At 41.2% G+C, this 17,978-nt stretch overlaps 1 protein-coding gene across 7 annotated transcripts in view; it reads right to left on the minus strand.

Moving 5' to 3' along the window:
• The window catches only part of LOC149308986 (carnitine O-palmitoyltransferase 1, liver isoform-like), a 45,636-nt gene that overhangs the window by 13,318 nt on the left and 14,340 nt on the right, over positions 1 to 17,978 (minus strand). For 6 of the 7 annotated variants that reach the window (XM_089531561.1, XM_089531560.1, XM_089531562.1 and 3 more), the window contains 7 exons: positions 14,228 to 14,392; positions 10,174 to 10,313; positions 7,667 to 7,838; positions 5,915 to 6,016; positions 4,016 to 4,153; positions 3,380 to 3,457; positions 3,151 to 3,258 (listed from right to left, as the gene is read on the minus strand). In XM_089531561.1, the coding sequence (XP_089387687.1) occupies positions 3,151 to 3,258; positions 3,380 to 3,457; positions 4,016 to 4,153; positions 5,915 to 6,016; positions 7,667 to 7,838; positions 10,174 to 10,313; positions 14,228 to 14,368 (879 nt within the window). In that variant the 5' untranslated portion in view covers positions 14,369 to 14,392. Of the gene's footprint in view, positions 1 to 3,150; positions 3,259 to 3,379; positions 3,458 to 4,015; positions 4,154 to 5,914; positions 6,017 to 7,666; positions 7,839 to 10,173; positions 10,314 to 14,227; positions 14,393 to 16,014; positions 16,134 to 17,978 lie in introns of all 7 variants that reach the window. The other variant, XM_089531563.1, reaches the window with a different exon arrangement.

Here is a 17,978-nt window from a genome sequence, read left to right on the forward strand (position 1 = left end):
AGCAGTCAAGAAGATATGCCTGCAAAGCTGCTGCAGAGGAAAAGAAAAAAGGAAGGAAGAAAAAAGCTCCAGCAGTATTAAATATGCTCCCAAGCACAATGTCTCCCCAAAATTGTGTGAGAATCCCAAAATGAGGCAAGCAAAGCTCAGAATGCAGAATCCAGGCCAGCTGTCTGTATGCATACAGCTTGGAAACATTACCTTTTGGACTACACCCAGACACCATGATTAAGATTCTAGATTCAAGAATGTGCAGAATGCATAAGTGTAGGAACCAGAGAGCACAGAATATATTTTTTTAAAGGCATCCTAAGATTATGGACCAAGTTAGAAAGGCCATCAGGAGACTCCATAAAGCAGACACATCCAAAGGGCCCATAGTTAGGGAAAGGGTGGCATCAGTTGTTTCATTACAGCCTGTTTCACTTACCCAGACCCAGACCCGGCAACCGGGTGGTATTGAAGAGACGTTGCCACTGAGCCACACAGAGAGGGATGGTGGAATTAGGAACCATGCTCTTTTGCAGATGGGAGAGAACCCCAGGATTAGAGGGGTGGGGGAACAAACAGAATTGTTGTTGTCATATTTAAGACACTTGATAAATCTAGTACAGTGAAGGAATTTGTGATGCTCTGACAAAAATGCAATGGTTGTATAAACAAAGGAGCCATTTATCAAACTTATAGAAATTCTATGTCATGAGTGGGAAATGTGTGACCCTCCAGATGTCGTTGGACTGGAGTTCTCATTGGCCCTAGCCAGTTTAACTACAGGTGAAGGATTATGGGAATTGTAGTCCAGCAACATGTAGAGGGTCAAATATTCATTAAGCTACACTATTTTTATGAAAGGAGGCCTCCAAAGACATGTGGGGTTCTGATAGCACATAGAATAACTGGCAATAGGATCATGAGCTCAGCAAGTGGGGCAAACCTGTCTGTTGCTCTCCAGGCTAGGACATTATCTTGGGCATATCCTGTGATGGCAGTTTGGGCTTTATATAGGAACAAATCACTTCCAGACCTGCTCTCATTTATTTGCTGCATACTAATCAAAAGCCAGTGATGTGGAACAGCAAGAGTGTTAGAATTAGGGACCTAGTAACTCTTCTCACCCAGCACTGTTTCTGCAATCAGCACTGTGTAATGCCAACTTGCTTCCCCTCCAAATAGTATTGCCAGGACCTCAAAATACCATGGGACAGCTGAAATTCATGACAATAAGAAGGTAGTCATTAATAAGTTTGTGCTCTGTCAACCTAAATATCAAATGAAAGTATTAATTTCAGTTAACTTTCCCATGTATTTCTCTGTAAAATTAAAACATTCTGTCCACAGTTATAAACTACAAGCTTCTCACATTTCTATCACTACACCCCCAAATATAGGCTTTTTGCCATCTTGTTCAGTCTGTAAAGGAAAGCTTTCCAACTCTCAAATAGGGGGCAAGGTGACACCTGCCAATCCTATTAGGGACAAACTTTCAAGTAAAAAGCATCCCTTATAATATGTGGCAGCCCTACGTCCAAAGCTGCTATTAGGCCCATAGCAGGAAAATACTTATTTCTGTGCCTATATTGTTTGCTTGACAGGGCTAGCACTAACTTGATGGCAAGGGTAGGACAATTTAGCTAAAATATTGGAATCATATGATCATCCAGATGTTCTTGAACTGCAAGTCTCATTAATCATTGCCATTGCTTGTGCTAACTATATGGCTGAAAGGAGTTGCAATCAAAAAATGTCTTTAGACCCTCATGTTGCTGAATCCCACTTTAGGTTAAGAAATCAGTGGGGAATGATGATTTAAAAATGCTAATTCCAACTAAGCAAAAGCCCATCCCCTTGGAATAGCTGTTCCAGTCAAACTCAGATCTCTGTGCAGAAACTATAACCTTTAAAAATAAAATCTGGATCTAATTGTGGCTCTCCTCCATAAAAGCAACAAGCTCCATTTGGGCACTTGCAGTGGAGACATGAGCCTATACCTCATGTCAGGCAGCATAACATAGTGGTTTGAAAGTTCGACTATGACTCTGGAGACCAAGATTCAATTCCCAGCTCAGCCATGAAACCCACTTGGGCAAGTCACATGCTCTCAGCCTTAGGAGAAGGGAATGGCAAACCTCTTCGGAACAAATCTTGCCAAGAAAAGCCCATGATAGCTTAGGGTCACCATAAGTTGGAAGCAACTTGAAAGCTCACAACAACAACATACCCCATAGGGTTCCCATCCTCAGCAATTTGGGGGAAAGGGTTGGATGTAAACATGCAGAATAAACAGTGACTTTGTAGATGACCAGTGTGCCACAGGGGCCGTGCCTATGGTCATCATAGCAGAAAGTCTCAATCACATAACATTCTCAGCAATTTGCTATGTCCCAAGTGATGGTGCAGAACTTATTGTTTATGGACTGGGTTAAACACAACACTGAAATTAAAAGGAACCAGGAATATTCCAGAATTTTTAAAGATCAAACTAAAACATTTATCTAGAGGCAGAGAAAGAGGAGGGAAATGGTTTAAAGGAATCTTCCTGAACCTGATGCCCTTCAGATGGATTGAACTACAACTCCTATTTTCCTCATCCAGGATGATGGGAAATATGACACAATACATCTAAAAGGCACCAGATTCCAAATGGGTGTTTGAAGAGTGAAAGGGGCAAGAGGTTTATAAAATTTTATTCCCTGTGAAGTTTATGTTGTGCTTCTAATCTTCCCTCATTCAGCAGGCTGAGGGAAACTCCCCAATATGTATTCATTATTTATTTGCAGTATTTATATCCCACTCTTCAGCCATTAAGGCTCTCAGAGCAATTTACTGATTGTTAATTTAACACTTCCCTGAACTCAGGCTTACGGTGTAAAATGGCATGACAGAAAAGGAGAAGAGAATGGCTGTGGGGAAGGGAATCAAGTCCAGCAGATACTACCAATTCTTTTCTCCCTCCAAGGCCAAGGAGGTGGCAGTTGGAATGGAGGAAGGCCTTTCATCTGCCTCTGGGACTAGGCATGATAGAACTGTGTTTGCCTCTTCTCTCCCTCCAAGGCCATATCCCACCCTTCAGTCTAACTGTACCTCTCCATTCATCATCTAGAGCAGCCATACTCTCCACCCCACTCCACCATTGATTTTGATCTCACTCACTGGCTTGATCTCCTCCTGTGTGAGTTTCCGTCGATACAACATCATGGCATAAACAATATTTCCAGCACGAGCAGCCTGGACTGGAGTAGGGGTTACATAGATGAAATCCTAAAACAAATGTGTGTGAATAAAAGGGGAACACGTGTGGGTGGGTCAGATAAGCTTAAAAAGATGTTTCTCTCCCACCCCCCACCCCCGAAATAAAATTCTCACAGTTTCTGAAACTCACCATGACATAATAGTTGCTATTTACCATCAGGGGGCCTCTGCCACGGAGATACACATATTCTTCCCACCAGTCACTTACCTGGAAAAGGGAGAGGGTTGGGGGGAGGGGGAAAATTTGAAATGACACAGAAATATACAGACCATACCCAGGGCTAATGCCCATAGAGCCCCTTGTAAGGGCTTCTATCTAACCCCACATCTGCCACCAAATGTGATGATCATCCCCCTATCCCACTACTATGGCATCAAATGTAGGGACCTTCTAGATGAGTGAAAGACTTTTATTTGTCTAATCCCACCACTAGACACCATTACCCATAAATAACTGATGCCCCCAAGCATTCCAATAACCCTTGTGTAGTTTTCTCAGAGGCACAAATGTATAATATGAAAAAACAGAAGTTCAACACACAGTTAAAAATTATTCATTTAAAACAACAAAAACCTGACTACAAACATTTTTGAAATTCTCTGAAACCTTCACCCATCCCACCATTCCATACTCTTCTTACCCCCTCGCAATAGATTGTTACCTTATTACATATACTAGACCTTATCTACAAAATGATATTTTACCTTAATTTGTCTAATAAACAAAACTCCATAAGATCATTCCCCTCTACCCTTCTTCACTCACGTAGTTGACTGCCCACCAAGACTTGAGCTTCAGGTACCACTGCAAGCGAGATCCAAGAGTATGTTCAAAGTCACGGGCAAGTCCTGTCATCCGCTGGAATTCATCATCTGTCGTAAGCGGCCGTATGGACTCCAAATACTAGAGGGGATAAAGAGACAGGATCAAAAGTTTAGGGTTTGTTCTTTGCTCCAGCCCACCTCTCCCATAGCCAAGAAACACATCTGTCTTCATACAAGTCTCTGCAAAAGCATTTTGTATGTGAGACCCTGTAGAACTAAAAGTGAGGGTCCCTGCAGATATGTAGTAAGTCCAAAAGGAAGGAAGAGGAGTGTTGGAGCCTCCCAAAAATATATGGCAACCCCATTTCATGTAAATTAGTGTAGTTTCTATTTGTTTATGTGCTAAAAGAAAGAAAGAAAGAAAGAAAGAAAGAAAGAAAGAATTTGAAGAGGGAATGTAGTTTCATGGTAGAATGCAAGCTTTGCATGTACAGTAGCAAGTTCCGAGTTTAATCCTTGGCATCTCTGGGTAAAATGGATAAGCAGGATTTGCACCAAAAACTGCAGAAAGAGGTGCTCCTAATCAAGATTCCAGACAGTTATTCCCTTTCCCAGGATTGTTGCTGACGATAGTGGTGTGTACCTCCAAGTCATTTCTGACTTATAGCAACCCTGAGGCAAACCTATCACAGGAGTTTTCTTGACAAGATTTGTTCAGAAGGGGGTTGTCCTTGCCTTCCCTTGAAGCCAAGAGAGTATGATTTGCTCAGGACCACCCAATGGGTTTCCATAGCTCAGCAAGGATTTGAATCTTGATCTCCTAGTGCAACATACAAACCATTACATCACACTGGCGCTAACCTTCCCAGGACACTATATTCCATTTGCCTTCCCCTGTTTTTATCTCCAGTCATTTGTGAGCGTTCTGTGATCACTGAACATGCTCAAAGAGCAAGGTCAAAAAGAAATATAAGACACATCTGAAATAAAGTAGACAATTGTCTACTGCAATGAGACCCCACAACCAAAGTGGAAGATTGTAGTTATGTACTTCATCACATGGGGGCAGTGATCAACAGTTCCTTACAGTCACACAGAGACCAGGAATGTGGGGTTCTTCATGGATGGACAAGTCTTATGCACAGGGCAAAAATATTTGACAATGATTCATCTTTGTATTTAATGTATAAGATTTTTTAAATTAAAAAAATAACTAGAATCCGTGGGGAGAAGCATGCTGACAAATACAGAGATTTTAAAAGGCACAGAGGAGCAAATTTAATCCTTTTCTCTCCTACTGCAATTATGAGGAATATCTGTCTTTTCAACTGGTATTTGGTTTGGAGGTTTATCCTTCCAAATGATGCCCCACAGTCCCAAGAGATAGCTGAAAAATAAGCAGGGCAGGGTGGACAAAGTAGTTTTGTGTTGTGTGTGTGTTCCATGAAGTAAAATTTCCAAACAAGCAGTGTTTGCTTGTAGTACAGTTTGCAGCAATGTAGTCCAAATCCATCATGTTATATTCTGTCTTGCTTTTAAATTGCAGTCAGCCCTCTATATCCACAATTTTTTTTTTATTCATGGATTCAAGCATCCATGGCTTGAAAATATTCAAAAATATATAAATTCCAGAAAGCAAACCTTGCTTTTGCCATTTTATCTATGGAACACCATTTTACTATCTATTACATTTAAAGAGACTTGAACATCCCTGGATTTTTGTACAAAGAACTAAACCCAAGTAGATACCAAGAGGCCATTGTATTGATATTATTAGACAACTGATAGCCAGAGATCTTGCTGATTCTGCTACAAATCACCTATAGATCTACCATAAGATACTAATCTCCTTTTTGTCCATCCCTGACCTAAAGGGAGAAAGAACAAGGAACAGACTCACCCTCTGCATAGTGTCCTTAAGGGCAGGAACAGATAAGCGAGGCAGTGAGGCCTGGTAGCTATACAGCATAGGCTTCCGCCCAGAAAACATCTTCACCAGCATCTGTTGAGGGGTGAGCAGTGAGGAGGAGAAACATCAGACAAGCATCAAAACAGAGTGGTACTTCCTTCTCTCCATCACCTTTCTTAGCTTTTACAGGTAGTTCCCCCACCCCACCTCATATCAATGGCCTAGTCCACACTGGAGTGGTAAATCTCTTTATGGGCTAGCAATGCAGATTTGATTACAGCCCTGAGAAGATTCTGGCCAACATAATCACTAGCCATGCTGGCTAGGGGTTCTGGGAGTCATAGTTTAAAAACGTAATTTTTCCAAGCTCTGGTTTTCTATATTAAAAAAAAAAACCCTAGACATCAGAAGGAAAGATTGCAGCTCAGCCTTCTCCCTGATAAGTAGCTAGTCTTCAACATGCACAAATGTGCATATACTTGGGTGCATCTGTGAACATTCAGCCATGAGAGAACAAGATAATTTCTGCTTTCTTGTTTCCACAAGTAGTTTCTCCAAAGCCAGCCTTATCATTAGGCAGAGTGAGGCAATCACCTCAGGCAGAAGAGGATGAGAGGCAGCAGAGCAATTCCACTGCATGTTCCTCTGGAGAACTCCCCACCACCACCATCACATTCATTCCTCTGTCTAAGGGCAGAGTTGTGTATGCTACAACAGCCTGTGCTTGAGTACAATGGAGGATATTGTCCTAGCACCACTAATCAGGTACTACCAATCCAATTGACTTTGTACATGGAACAGAGAGCGAGCATCATCTTTGTCTTCAAAATATCTTAAATCAGCTCTGGGCTTTTTAATTATATAATCTAGCTTTGCTGGAGTTCGGATCTTTAGCATACATCAGGCTTCCAGACACCCCATCCCAGGTCTTGCCCCATGGGAATTAAAGCCCAACTTCATGGGACTTCTATGCACCAAGTTCCCAGATAACATCTTCCAAATCAATTTCATTCCACTCTAGCAGCACTGATGGCACATTAGAGCTGCAGTTCCCCATATTATAAACCTCATACAATGTAGCTGCTAGATTCTAGCATATGCTAGAATATGCAGTGGGACACCCAACCACTGCCATTACATGTGGCTCACAGGCTAACCCCTCTGTAGCTCTAACCCAATGATTCCCAAACTATGGTCTTCCAGGTCTTTTGGACTTCAACTCCCAGAATCCCTATCTAGCTTGAACAACATTCAGGAATTCTGGGAGCAGAAGTCCAAAACATATGGAGGACCAAAGTTTGGGAACCATTGCATTAACCTATAACAGCTACTTTTGAGGCATAAGCTTATTTGAGGACCATGTAGTTTACTAAATCAACAGGCCAAATGAACCCCAGCCAGGGTCTCCTACGAGAGTTTGTTACCTGAAGGAAAAGATGGAGCTCCCTCCTCCCAGTCCATGTACAGAAGCTAACCATAGAGGCAGCTGAATCTTACTTCAATTCAGGCAATAGGATAATGTCTTCCACAACATCTGAGAACAGCAGGTTAGTTTAGGAGGTGCACAGCTGACCATGTAGTGGAAACTGCTTTGCCTCTTAATAACTCAATAACCCTCTTCATGACTCAGTATCTGTTGCATGAGATAGATCTAATGTCCAGCAGCTGCTATCTGATTCCACCTCATAGCATGTTCTTTTCAGCAGTCTGCCTCCAACAGCAAGCCTATCCTGCAGTACGTACCAGCCAAACCTTTGTGGTATTGGACATCTTCCCATGCTCCTCATAAATCCAGCCATGATAGCACAGCAGCATTTTGAGTATGCTGCGCATGGTGATAATGAGGGCCAGCCAGAGGCCTGTGGAAAAGATTGTAGCACTGATGACATTCAGGCCCTGATCTGACAGATATTCACTGGGAACAACATGGGAGATGTGGAGAAAGAGAAAGGGAGGAGAGAAGAAAAAAACATATAAAACTTTTCTTTATGTTTTCTTTTTACTGAGTGAAAGGACTCAAATACAACAAATATTTTTACATAGATATCATAAATATTCCAGCTCATTATTTTCAAGTACATATAACATCCTGGTCTTCCTGTCCTTCTATTCTTATTTCATCTTTCACATTTCCTTCTCTTCATTTCACATACTTATTCCCAACATTTCCTTCTCTTATCCTTCCTTTCCTTTATTCATCATCCTTCTTCCATTTAGTCCTCCCACCCCATTTCTTCATTCCAACATTCTGTCCTCTCACTTCTTCATACCCCCATTACACTTTCACATACCTTCATATCACTTTCACGTACTTCATCATTCAGTCTCCCTTTCTTTCTACCAATACCATCCCATTTTACTATCCTTTTGATTTTCTTGACAGTAATACATTTTCATTTAACTCAGTCAACTTTCTCTCTAGTCATTCCCTCAAAACTCTACTATACTATGATAAACATATAAAACTTAAAGTCAAAAGAAAAGTCACTTTACTAAACTATTAACACATAAAAGAATTCTATGAATCTCAGCCTTTTCAGCCTTTCCCAGCCTGGTGCTCTTCAGATGGGTTGGATTACATCTCCCAGAATCTTCCGGCCAGGCTGGTCTGTCTTGTACAAAGTAGGGCAAAGTGCACCCCTCCAAGGCTGTTTTTGCAGCCCTTGGCTCCTCTAGATTCCCCAGAGTGACCCTTTCGTTGATCTTTCCAAGAGTATTGACTCATATGGAAGCCTCCAGGAGTGGGAATTCATCTTTTAAATAGGTATAGCAAGCAGCCTCCATTCTATTTAACATCTAAAAATTCCTGTTTTTCAAAATGAGAAGTAGACTTCAGCCAACTTTCAGTTTTGTTTATTTTATTTTGGGGACATTTGGGGCAGTTCGTGCTGCCTTTAAAGGATCCCAGGAGCAGAAAACTGGCCCTGGACTCATTGCAGTAAGCACTCCTGGTCTAGTATGTCATACTAGTCTCTAGCATATCAATCCATCTCCAAGAGAGTAAGTGGACAAATACTCCTGAGACACTAATAAGCAGGGTATGCTGGATAAAGACATCTTCCATTAGTCACCTGTATTTTAGAATCAGGTAAACTGTATAAACATAGAACTTTGTTTAAAGCCACTGAAGCAAGTGCCATTGTATTAGCATCCTGTGGTAGCATACCTTTCAAAACCTGCTAGCAATCTAGTCATCAAATGAGCCATTGTTCTAAAATTCTGATGGGGAAATAAATTCTATTTACTCTTTCCATCAGGCATACATTCCAATTTAAGCTATATTTTTAATCACTTAAGGATTCCAATGTTAGTCACCCTACTTTTACTGTAGGGAGAGAAAAGGGTCTCTTGAACTGTATTTATATATTCATGAAGATTTGCAGAGTTGAAGATTATTATTATTATTATTATTATTATTATTATTAACCTTTATTTATAAGATCAAAAAGATTCTGCAGATGAAAAGTTGTCTACCTTATTGCTGCCTCCTTTATTTTCTCCTAGTGAAAACTATTCATTTTTATCTTGTCACACCCCACCTTGTGCTCACGATGCCTTTGTGGGCATCTCTACCTTTCAAGAAACTCCTTAACCACAGTGCGCAGAGATGCATAGCAGCCTATGGCCCATACGCAACTTTCTCCACCATTTTGTGACTACATCAAATTACAGCACAACAGAAGGAGAAAAATGTAATTTTCCCTTTAATTTTCCTGCTGTACTGTCAAACTTCAGCAGCATAGTGGCAAAAATCTCTTAGACATGAATATTCTTGCTCTAAAACAAGATATTCAAGGAGTGTATGGCTTGTTTTGAAGCTAGGTATATTCCTGGAACTGCTAATTGGCTTTAAAATAAAATATGCACTTTTTGTACACTTTGTTTTAAAGTACAAGTACCTCCTTTTTTAAAAACTGGTGACAGAGTAACAACACAGATGTGGGCAGCCAGGTGGTGAGGCGGCAGTGTATCCCCCTCCAATCTGAAAAATTTCCATATAAACCACAAATTGGTCAAGCAAATCACAGTTCTTCAAGTTCAGATGTCACAAACTATGGTTTGCTTACTTTTGCAAAGGAAACAGAAAGGAAAAATCTCATGAATATGAAACTCACTGTGGGTTGTTCTCAAAGCAAGAAACAACATCTTCCCATTGTCTGAACCAAGTCTTCATATGTTTCAAGCCGAACAATTTTAACTCATCATGAGTGATCAGCAATATCCACCAGGTTTCCATCCTCTCTACATACCTGACTGGTAGGTATTCCTTGATCTTTTCAATCATGCCCATGGAGGGGTCAAGGCGAGAGTATTGGGTCACCAGGATGGCAGTAACTATGAACAACCAACTGGAAGGGCTGGCAGGGTACACACTTGTCACAAAACCATTCTGTTGGAAGAAAGGTCACAGAAAAATGCAAGTGAGGAATAGTGGGACTGAGAAGAATCTGAAAGGTTTCAAAACTTTGTTGAATTGCAATTGCTGTAGTTTTTGAAATTATGTAGCCCCTTCTGTAGAAAATATGGTTGATGGGTTGAAATTTTTGTCCATCTCTTTGCCCTCTAAGGTAAAAAAACACACTGCAGAAATAACCCAGTTTGAGACCACTTTAACTGTCCTGGATCAGTGCTACAATATTCTGGGAATTGTAGTTTATTGTGGCATCAGACCTCTCTGACAGAGGAGACTAAATGTCTCACAAAAATAAAGTTCCCACAATTCTCTAGCATTGAGTGAGGGCAGTGAAACTGGCCTCAAACTAGATTATTTCTGCAGTGTGTTTAATTTTAACTGAAGTCAATGGTATGTTATTTCCTGCAGAAGGAACATGGACTTCTGCAAAGCAGGGAGACTGAACTTGATAAACTATCTATTTTGGTCTTAAAAACAGGAGATACCTGTATTCCAACTTCAGGGAAGAAAACATTTTGTCTCTGCTAAGTGAAAGCAGAAATCCCTGAGACTAAATTATTTCCATTCCTCCTAACTGAGGCACATTACAGACAGGCCCATGAGGCGCCGTCATCGCACGCGAGGGGCGGCGCTTCCTGATGCACCTTGCCCCTCACGCGTAATGACTACATCAAAATGGCGCTGCCGCATACGGATGGGCGCCGCCATTTTGACATAGCGGACGCTCTGCGTCCGCACGTCACACGGCGGAAGTGACGCCGTGAGTGCGCGACTAGTGCCTCGCGGCGTCTCTTCCAGGGCCCAGGAAGGAGCTCAATTTTCGCACTCCTTCTTTGCTGCGTCTGGGAACCGCGCAGTTTGGATGCTGCGGTTCCCGGACGCAGCAACCAGCAGCGGCGCGAGACTGCCCCTTCTGGGCCGTCTGTAACGTGCCATGATTTTCTTTTAAACTAATTTGCAACTTGTTGGTCTTTGGAATTAAAACAAAAGTCCTAAAACTATTTTTAAATTGAAAGATTAAAGGGAAAATGTAGCTTTGCAAGATCATACTAAGCTGAATGGATTTTGGAGTAAGGTAAAAGTAAAAGTTTCTCCTTTGACAAGTTGTGTGCGATTGTAGGGCACGGTGCTCATCTCCGGTACTAAGCCAAAGAGCCAGCGTTGTCAAAGACTATTCTGTGAATCATGTGGCCATCTTGAATGCACAGAATGCTGTTTAACTTCCCACCAAAGTGGTACCTATTGTCTACTTGTATTTACATGCTTTCGAACTGCTAGGCTGGCAGAAGCTGGGACTAGTGACAGGAACTCACCCCATCACACAGCACTTGCCAACCTTCCAATCTTAACTGCTGAGCCACCAAATCCCTGTAATTGGGATCCCTATAAATGGGCTTTGGAACAATTAATGTTTTTTCATTTTAAAAAAAATTGGAAAATTCTAACATTTAATAACCAGAGTGACTGTGATCTTTTTTTCATTTCATTTTATTTTTTGCCTGTTAACAACCATGCTCCCCATATCCAAACTATACCTACCATCATTTACTCAAGAAATTTTAACAGAATTGAGTTACTGCTTCACTTTTGGACCACTCCCTTTTCCTTTTAGTCATTTAATACACAGTTCTGGGGTGAATGCAGATCTTAAACAGTAATCTTACACCTTCAATCTGGGAATAAACCACAATGAATCTAAGGGGATTTATTTTTCTGTGGACATATACATAATTGTGCTGTTAGTACACAACTGAGTGTAACAATCATTATTTATATAACACTGTTAAGTGTTCAAAAAAGCTGATAATTGGCATTTTTCTAAAGCTACTTTCCCAACATACTACAAATCCCATCTGGCTGGCAAGAATGGTATATTGCCCAATACACCTGTTGTGGAAGACTGGTACAGAGGCTTTGGAGTTTATCAGACAAGGGAAATTGGAAGTATAATCCAATGGCAATCCGAACGCAATCATGGGGTTTAACATTATTGCATGACAGACTACCACACGCAAATTCGGGCAATGGGAAGTCAGTCTGAGAGCAATCATGGGGTTTCACGTTATTGCATGATAGACTACTACATGCAAATTTGGGCAATGGCATGCTATTTTCAGGCAATGGGAAGCCAGTTCGAATGCAATTCGCATTCATGTAAATTGGCTGAACTAGCGAATTCACGTAAATGCATTCTGGCCCCACTTTCTTTTCATTTGAAATTAAGATAAATTCCTCATGTGTGATAAGGTCCTTTGAGTGTTTTAAGTGCTTTATGTGCATTTTGTAGTTGTAATCAACCTTACAACAGCCCAGTAAGATCAGTGTTATTATCCCTCTAAAGCAACTATGGCGCGTTACACACCGCCATAAGGGACGTCCTTAGGACGTCCCATTTTGAAAAAGGGGCATCTCTTCCAGACGCCCCTTACTCTATCACGGACAGAGTCCGTGACAAATGACAGCGGCCGTTCCACACGGCCGCCGCCATATTGACGTAGCAGACGCTGTGCGTCCGCACGTCGTGCCCCGGAAGTGACGCCGCGTGTGCACGACTAGCGCCTCGCGACGTCTTTTCCGGGGCCCAGGAAGGAGCGCGATTTCTGAGCTCCTTCCTCGGAGCGTCCGGGACCCGTGCGGTTTGGCCGCTGCGGCTCCCAGATGCTGCAAGCGCTGGCGGTGGGAGACCGCTGCAATCCAGCGGTATGTAACCCGCCTATGCAATCAGGAGAAAAGACAAAGGCTGAGGAAGACTCTTATCTAAGATCACCTAGTGAGTTTATGGCACAGATGAGACTTGAACACAGGAAATCCTAATAGCTTAATTTCTTAGGCCAAAGTCCAACACACCTTTAGTGAAGCATAAGTCACATCAGCATAGTTTTGCTAGATGTCACATTTATTTAACTGATCCTATGACCTAGAGTTCATTTATTCAATTGATGCAACAACCAAGTGCCAATAAGCTCCCACCAAGTCAAACATGAGAGAGGATTCTGTGTATGCTTCAGAAATTATTACCTGCCCTTAGAACCACACTTAGTATAACTACATTTGCAACTATTTTATACTAGCATAGTATCCCGGTAAGATTCCAAGCAATGTGTTCCACTTTCCCCATATACTAAGCTAGTACTGTCATCTCCATATCACAGATGGAGAAGGCACTTTAGGGATACCTAAGGAATTCTTGGATTACTGAACAAAGAAGTTGTGGAACACACTGAATTATTAGAGAACACAGAGTGAGATATAATTGATACTGCAGGCAGTCTCTGGTAAACCCATGGTTGAGTTCCCTGAAGGTTATTACTAAAGTATCACAGACTCTCAACTTCTCTGGCCTTACTCCAACTTGGATAAACATTGGTCTCAACAAGTACTCACAAGTCTCAACTTCCATCTACACCTACTCCTTTCCTCACTGAGATGCCAGGATGCTTAACTCTTAAGCATATCTATTCCTTTCAACCCACTCATCTCTACTGGCTTACAATTTAATTCTTTGTAAGACTTTAAAATGGAAGATTGCAGTTTTCAGGAATAAACTGAAACAAAAGAAGATCTGAAGACTTAGGATTAACATACATGCCAGGGCTTTCTTAATGGTGGTCTCCAGTACACAAACTCTTTTCTTTTAGAGCTTCAGTTGTCCCCTAAACTCTTGTTTCAGGCACTAGTTAAAAACATATTCATTTGTACATGTGTTTGTTATGTCTGCAATATGTGATTTTTAGATAGTTGCCATTTGTGCTTTTTCATTGTCTATTTTTATGTAGACAGTTGGCTGCCTTGAACACCTTTGAGAAAAGGTGATGCATAAATTAAGTTAATAATAATAAACATATTTGCAAAGTAACACTTGATTTTTAATTTCTGGATGCCTGACTTACTCTCAGCTGATTGAGTTTCTTCTTCCAGGATCTCACACCTGAGAGATAGATCTCCTTGAGCGCCACATGGCTCAGCTGAAGGTCAATCCCCTGTGGAGAGACAGTGAACTGGAATGCCACAGCCTGGTGAGCTTCAGCCATTTTAAGAGGATGCTAACTTGTTGGCTAAGGGGAAAGAGAGAAAAGGAGAAACACATTACATAAAACTGCACCTAATCCCTCTCCAAATTTTCCTTTCTAGTTTACCTTGAGGAAAGCTTTATTTATTTCCATAATTTATATCCCACCTTTTGTCACCTGCTTAATTCTAGGTAGAACAAGGATGATGTGAAATTCAGAAGCAGCAAAACAACAAGAATAAAAATAATCTGAAAAGAAGAATGTGAAGTTTTTCTGGAGCAATAGATCCAGCATATACTATTAGCCTCTGAGGTAAGAAAACATACTCCTGTTTTGCAGTTCATTCATCCATCATATCTGAGCTTTCTTATTCCTAAAATTAACAATTATCCAAAACACACTGCAGAAATAATCCAGTTTGAGACTGCTTTAACTGCCCTGGCTTGGTGCTAGGGAATCCTGGGAATGATTGTTGTTGTGTGCTTTCAAGCCATTTCTGACTTATGGAAGTCCTAAATCAACCCTAGTGAGGGGTTTTCTTAGCAGGATTTGTTCAGAAGGAGGTTGCCATTGTCTTCCTCTGAGGTTGGGAGAGTATGACTTGTCCAAGGCCATCCAGTGAGTTTCTAGGGCTAAGCAAGATTCAAACCCTGGTCTTCAAGAGTCCTAGTTCAACACTGAAACCACCACATCACACTGGCTCTACTGATGTAGTTAGAGGTAGCAAAAATCAACCAGAAGTTAATCACCAACATCTGCCCTGGCGAATGTCTACATATCACCCTTCCTGAACCTGGTACCCACTCAATGTGTCTGACTACAACTTCATTCTATATCTGTCTAATAGAAGATCTTATTGCTTAGTTTTAACAGCTCTGTAGGTCCAATAAAATTCAAATTATCTATTGATAGACACCTTCATCATCCACACTGTTCATAGTATATGCAAGACAGATCCACTGATTCTCACATCAGGCAAGAAAAACCCCAATATCCAGAATCTTCCTTTCCACAAGTGCTGGTTGTCACTCTGAAGGAGCAAATGCAGAAATCAGTTTCAAAGGAAACCTCCTCCTCACCTAAACATCCAGAATTCTTTCCCTCTGCAAATGTTAGTTTTTTGATGAGAGATCAACTGGAAGAATTAATTCCCAAGGAGGAGTTTGATGTCCACATTAAAATTTACTACATACTTCCTGCCAGATGCAAGCATGGCTGCTATGACAACAGTCTCTTGTTGCCAGGCAATGAAAGGGAGTGGTACAAGAGCTGGCATAGATGGGGAAAGAAAATACTTGGCTAGGTAATTTAAGAGTGTAATAAATTTGCAGTCCCTGGAATCTTTTCAGTCTTTGCAGTCATGTGCAGCCCCTGGAATCTTCTCCCTTGTCAACGAAAGACTTCATTCCATTATCAGAAAACCCAGAACATTTAGGCTATTTGATCATCTAAAGCAGTGATTCCTAAACATTGGTCCTCCAGATGTTTTGGGCTTCAGTTTCCAGAATTCCTAACTATTGGTGAAGCTGGCTGGAGCTTCTGGGAGCTGAAGTCCAAAACACATGGAGGATCAAGGTTGGGAATCACTGATCAAGAGATTTAGTTAATAATTTAAAAAATACATTCAAAACCTGACTGCCATCTACCATCCAACCACTGAACATCACCATTCTCTACAGTATCTTTCCATGAACTGGTACTCTTCAGATGTGTTGAATCAGGACTCTCATCTTCCCCAGCTAACATTCTTCCGATCATCTCTATTATTCTCAGAAATACGCAGCAGCTATAAATGAGGAAGGAGAGCATTCTTTGAGACAGTGTTACCTGGCTCCCTTCCCTAGCTGTATGTAGACTGTCCCCCAATCTCATGAGCAAAGTTCTACCATATTTTCACATTACAAAAGGTACACTGTGCTGACTTCATTGGCAATGACAATGTGAGGTCACAATATGATGTCTGGATGGTTTGAGTGAAGAGGACTGGACAAATAAGGGTGACATAATGCATGCAAACTGAAAAGGAGGACACATATCCTACCCCGCCAACCTACTGCAGAATGAGATAGGTGTCCTTTCTCTTTACAAGTATATTGGCCCCAGTCCAGCCATGTTTAAATCCAGGGGCTCACATTTAGAAAGAAACAGCCTTTCTCTTCAACAGGACTCAACCCCAATGTAAGAGCCACATTCAGCTCCAACGGTCACACTGAGCATATCAAGTTGTTTCAACACATAACTGTGGGTGCAGATTGGAGTAAAAAGTAAGATAAAGTAAGAGAGACTAACGGTGCTATTGTATTTGAGAGGAGGCAATATGGCCTAACAGTCATATGAAGAACAGGGATAGTAGGCCTAATAGATAAGTGGGAAAGGAAACAGGCTGGTACAGGAAATGAGGTTCCACCATTAAGAGGAACGACTTGACAGTGAGAGCTGTTCGACAGTGGAACACACTCCCTCGGAGGGTAGTGGAGTCTCCTTCTTTGCAGGTTTTTAAATAGAAGCTGGGTGTCTATCGGTTGGGCATGCTTTGATTGGGAGTTCCTGCATGGCAGGGGGTTGGACTAGATGGCCCTTGTGGTCCCTTCCAACTCTATGATTGGGAAGGGCAACAAGAGAGGTTGAAGAGACCTAAAGAAAGATCCAAGGGAAAAGGAAACAGAGAGAAGGGAAATATCAGGGGAGGTCTTAAAAGAGGGAAATGTATGAATGGAGAAAATGGATCTTGCATGCTGGTGGGATGGAGTGAACTCTGAATCTACCTAATGTAACTGCAGAGGAAAAAGTAATAACTTGCCTATCCTTCAGATGCAAATGCTTGTTATATATGATGGGACAGCACTCTTAATATCCAGTCTTCAGTAAAGAGGGGATGCTCTCTGAGCATTAATTTCACCCAACAATTCAGGGAAGTCTATATCCACGAGGCCTTGCTTCACAATCTCAATGGTGTTTTTCCTGCCTTGCAGTAATAAACTGAAATAAATTTTCATCTGAAAATCCAATCTTTGCTCTTCCATTATCTGGAATGCTCAGTAACCTCATCTTAGACTTTTGGGCCCAATTTGAAGGATGGCCTGATCCAATAATATACTAGCATCTTATTAATTAAGTTAATGTTTATATATTGGCTTCTGCTTACAGCAACTATTTGGTAACTGGATATTATCCTTAATTATTGGTTTTAAGTCATGTAGCCCTTTGTACATGTCATGTAGTTTCCAAGGCGTGCTCCACACAGCAGCTACTCCACCACATTTACCTGATCAAAGTGCAGGCTCTACTAATTGGCCTACTTTGTCATAGTAAAATTTTACCACACCTTTAATTGCATGCCCTGCATTTTCTCTAGCTGATTTAACATGGGTTTTGAATCACCTTGATCTGGAAAAGATAATCCCTAGATATTTAAATTGCTTTACCTGAGCAATCTGATAGCTTTCATAGCTCATCTAAAATGTTTTTGATCTTTCCCAATAGCCAGCCATGACATGCATTTTATCACAGTTTATTATAGTTAATAATTCAGATTTGCATTAATTGCAAACATCTCTTATTCCTCTTAAACCCATTTGTGATGAAAACATGAGAAGTGTACTGTCAGCATAAAGCAGAAAACAGATAGCTC

The sequence above is a fragment of the Sceloporus occidentalis genome, unplaced genomic scaffold, assembly GCF_023333645.1.
Source record: "Sceloporus occidentalis isolate IW3139 unplaced genomic scaffold, rSceOcc1.0.p SCAF_7, whole genome shotgun sequence".
Classification (NCBI taxonomy): domain Eukaryota; kingdom Metazoa; phylum Chordata; class Lepidosauria; order Squamata; family Phrynosomatidae; genus Sceloporus; species Sceloporus occidentalis.